Source organism: Bactrocera neohumeralis, unplaced genomic scaffold (assembly GCF_024586455.1).
Source record: "Bactrocera neohumeralis isolate Rockhampton unplaced genomic scaffold, APGP_CSIRO_Bneo_wtdbg2-racon-allhic-juicebox.fasta_v2 ctg6946, whole genome shotgun sequence".
In the NCBI taxonomy this organism is placed as follows: Eukaryota; Metazoa; Arthropoda; class Insecta; order Diptera; family Tephritidae; genus Bactrocera; species Bactrocera neohumeralis.
In genome coordinates, this window is record NW_026093759.1 from 1 (window position 1) to 3,733 (window position 3,733).

Below are 3,733 nucleotides of genomic sequence, written 5' to 3' on the forward strand. Positions count from 1 at the left end.
GCCTGCTTTTTAAAATTGTAGAAATACTAATTTCAAGAAGAAGATGAAAAAGCTTCACAATTGTGATGCCGACGATATCGATTCTTAACTCAAAGATCTCATTAATGTTCTAATGTACCTAACAATCAATGAAAATCGCCAATTTTTGTTTTCTGATTTCAGCGATGTTCAATCCATACATTGAATTAGAGAAGTAACTGAAATTTTTTATTATAACAGAGTGACGAAAAACAACGATAATGTAAGAACTTGGGCTAACATACTTTCTTTTCCGTGGTCACGAACACAGGTAATACAATCTGCAACTGGCTTCTTCCTCATATGTGTTCGGTTTTCTCAGCAGAGGCATCTGCCATATTGAAGGCGGTCGAGCATGCAAAAAAACACAATGGTAAATGCCTCATTTTACCGACAGCAAAGTCTTGCATCTCAGCCATTAAGTCGTTATCAAATTTACAATCCGATAATAAAGCAAAATCAGAGACGCCATGATCAGCGCTCCGAAAAAATCAAATAATGTGGATTCCGGGCCGCGTGGGAATAACGGCAATCACCTCGCTGACGCCGCTGCAAAAGTGTCAAAAACATACCGGCTCTTGCGTACAACTATCTTTCGAAAAACAAGACATACGCAACTTCATCAAACACAAAAAAGGCTCAAGAAAACTTAAATGCTTGGAAACTACACCCATAGTTACGCCATCATCAGCCCATATAGAATACCCAATCTTGCTTTGGGCCCCACCACGAAAATAAGCGCCATCAAAAGCATACACTCGCCTCAGGATCGGACACACCATGCTAACTCACTCGCATATACTTGTGAAAATCCCGTTCAATTGTCCATTTTGTGACAACTCGTATCAATTCAACACATACTAGCAGACTGCCCAGTAATCCACTCAACAACACATTACTCTGACAACATTGACTTAGCACAAGCATTAAAAAATCCCTCAGATAAAAACGTAATGATTACATATAAAACTTACTAAAATACATCTAACACACTAACAACTAACAAACACAATAATAGTACCTAAGCTATTAATAAGGCGGCTGAAGGCCTAGTAGCCAGTGCTGAGATTTCATGTATTTATATAATAAATATTTTATTGTATAAATGATTATAAAATAAAATAAAATAAATAAAAAAAAATTTTATATATTATAGTGTTTTATGAACACATTCATGATTAATTTTGAACAATTTATTTGTCTAAAGGTCTCGCTTCTAAAACATTCCACTTACCAAATGTTTCGCCCAGCTCCCAAATGCGCCAGCGGACGATTGCAAACTTTACCATGAATCGATGGTTATGATTGTTGACGTCATTTGCATTTATTTAGTTCTCATCTTTACCTTTTGAATTTCGATTACTTGTCCGCACCAGGCAAGGTTTAATGTAAACAGCAAATTTTGCTGGAATGCAGTTTAATTATAGTTATTTTCAGTATTTTAATCAACGCAAATTTTTTGCGCCTCTCAGCTAATGAGTCACTACCATCAAGAAAAATAAGTATCTTTGGGTATTTGAATCCAAAACTAGAAGCCTTTAATATTAGTTTTATAATAATTTCAAATTAGAACCGGCTCTTTTCCAGCATTTTCCCCATAATGTTTTCAAACATATATTTTATGTAAAAAATCTAACAAATTAGACACTAGACACTTCATATTTTTTTCACAATAATTAGAATGGCCTTTATTCAGCAATCTTCTACTTAAGACTCATTACAAAATAGCCAAATTTTTGTTGAGTATTTAAAACTATAAGTCCCTTTAAAAACCAGTACTAGTCACTTATTGGTCAGATCGCAGGGACAAATCGTCGTTTCATATTTTAGCCACCCCAAATACATATATAACACTGTCACAGAAATGAAGACTTTTTGAATGGAACAGAATAGCGACTCCATTATTCTGAAAGGGTATGTTGAGTAGATCATTTTTGTAGAACAAACTTATGGTCCAGCACGTCTGAGTTTTTTTTTACAGTGGGTCAAAGTTTTCATTTTTTGGTCGAAGGGAGCATTATACTATATGAAAAAAATGTTGTAAGTTAATGTCTGAGAGAATTCTTATGGTCAGAGTTGTATTGTGGAATTGTATGAGGATTATTTTTGTGGAAGATCTTAACCCTCTAACTGGTTTCTTTATGGGTCAATTTGACCCTTTTTCAGAGAAAATCAAAAATATCCTTTAAAAAGGACATTTAAGGATAAAATATTCTACGAAAATGTTTGTGGAAAATTTCAGGGGTCACCAAAGACACCATTGTTGTAAATAAAGCTGTTTACGATTGATAAAAAAATTATAATTTTGTTTTAATAGTGGTTTATTATAGTATGCAAATGTTTTTTTTTTTGCTTCAGCAGTAGTAGGACAATGGATTAAAGATTAAACTTAATATGCTTTCCTGTATTTAGCTTGACGTGAATGTTCCGATGTGTCAAGGTTTCTGTCCAAGCCACATACGTATTCAGCAAGCATTACACTTTGGGATTTCTCTTTGAATCTTTCTTCCAATACCTTTATATCCTGATGAAACCTTTCACCGTGTTCATCTGAAACCGCTCCAAGGTTTTCTTTAAAAAAATTGAGATGAGAGTGCAGAAAATGCAGCTTTAGTGACATCTTAACGCCAATATTGTTAAAACCGATTAGCATGCTTTCAATATTTTCTGCTTGTTTTGTGCTTTTGAGTTTCCAAGGAATTCTGATATAACCAGCTGCATAAAGTCAAATGCTGTCTTTTGCATATCCGACAGATGACCATAAAATTCTTCATCTTGTAATAATTTTCTTATATCGGGTCCAACGAGCATTCCTAGAAAAGGTAGTTTACATTAAATGAAATAAATTATTTCCTAAAACCGTATTTTACCTTCTTTTAATTTTGCTGCAGATAATCTGGGGAAAATTGTTTGAATGCGTTTGAAAGCATATCCTTGTGTATTTAAGCTTTTAATAAAATTTTTCACCACGCCCAACTTAATATGCAGCGGTGGAAGTATGACCTTATCTTTTGGGACAAGAGATTCATGGATTACATTTAAGTCACCAATAATATTTTCTTTACGTTCTTTGAAATATTTAATATGATAATGGCTGCTGGTAGCACGTGAATCCCATTTACAAAGAAAGCACATATATTTTGTGTATCCTGTTTGCATTCCAGTCAATATTGCAATCATTTTGAAGTCTGCGCATACTTCCCATTTATATTTATGGTATTCAATTTTATTTAAGAGATTTGAAATATTTGCGTATGTTTCATCCTTTTTTGTGGAATACGCAACCGGTATTGATGGATGCTGATTTCCATTGTGCAGTAAAACTGCTTTTAAGCTGTGTTTCGAACTATCTATAAATAGTCGCCAAGCGGAAGAGTCCAGTGGAAGCTTTAGATATTTTAGAACCTCTTCAATACTGCAACAGTATACAAGTTCTTCTGTTTTTTTAAAATAACTTTCCAAATCGGCGTGTCTTTTTTTTTGGCGATGTAACTTTTACATCGGCTTTTATCAAATTCCTGTTTTTCAATCTGGAACATAATATTTCAGCTTTCTCTTTTGTTAGTCCTAAATCTCTTACAAGATCTTCAAAATAAGATTGGTCTATCAAATTAGGACATATATGCTTAAACCACCAGGAGGCAGAAGTAGCTTATATCTGATATGTTTTCAACCGCCGCTGTTATTTCTGTATTGGCGTAAGTCATATTGGCCG

The 3,733-nt window shown here is 34.0% G+C and overlaps 1 protein-coding gene across 1 annotated transcript; it reads right to left on the reverse strand.

Moving 5' to 3' along the window:
* Positions 1–2,567: 2,567 nt before the first annotated feature.
* On the reverse strand, positions 2,568–3,457 carry LOC126767467 (uncharacterized). Its single transcript, XM_050484960.1, has 2 exons — positions 2,889–3,457; positions 2,568–2,831 (listed from the first exon to the last, which is right to left on the reverse strand). The coding sequence occupies exons 1-2, from the start codon at positions 3,196–3,198 to the stop codon at positions 2,665–2,667; spliced, it is 477 nt and encodes a 158-aa protein (XP_050340917.1). The 5' UTR covers positions 3,199–3,457; the 3' UTR covers positions 2,568–2,664.
* Between the last annotated feature and the right edge of the window lie 276 nt (positions 3,458–3,733).

What these genes read in the sequence shown, in the direction of transcription:
- LOC126767467 (XM_050484960.1), bottom strand. Translation starts at nt 3,198, where the DNA reads ATGATTGCAATATTGACTGGAATGCAAACAGGATACACAAAATATATG. An exon ending in TGCAGCAAAATTAAAAGAAG is followed by an intron (nt 2,832 to 2,888) that starts GTAAAATACGGT and finishes TACCTTTTCTAG; the next exon opens with GAATGCTCGTTGGACCCGAT.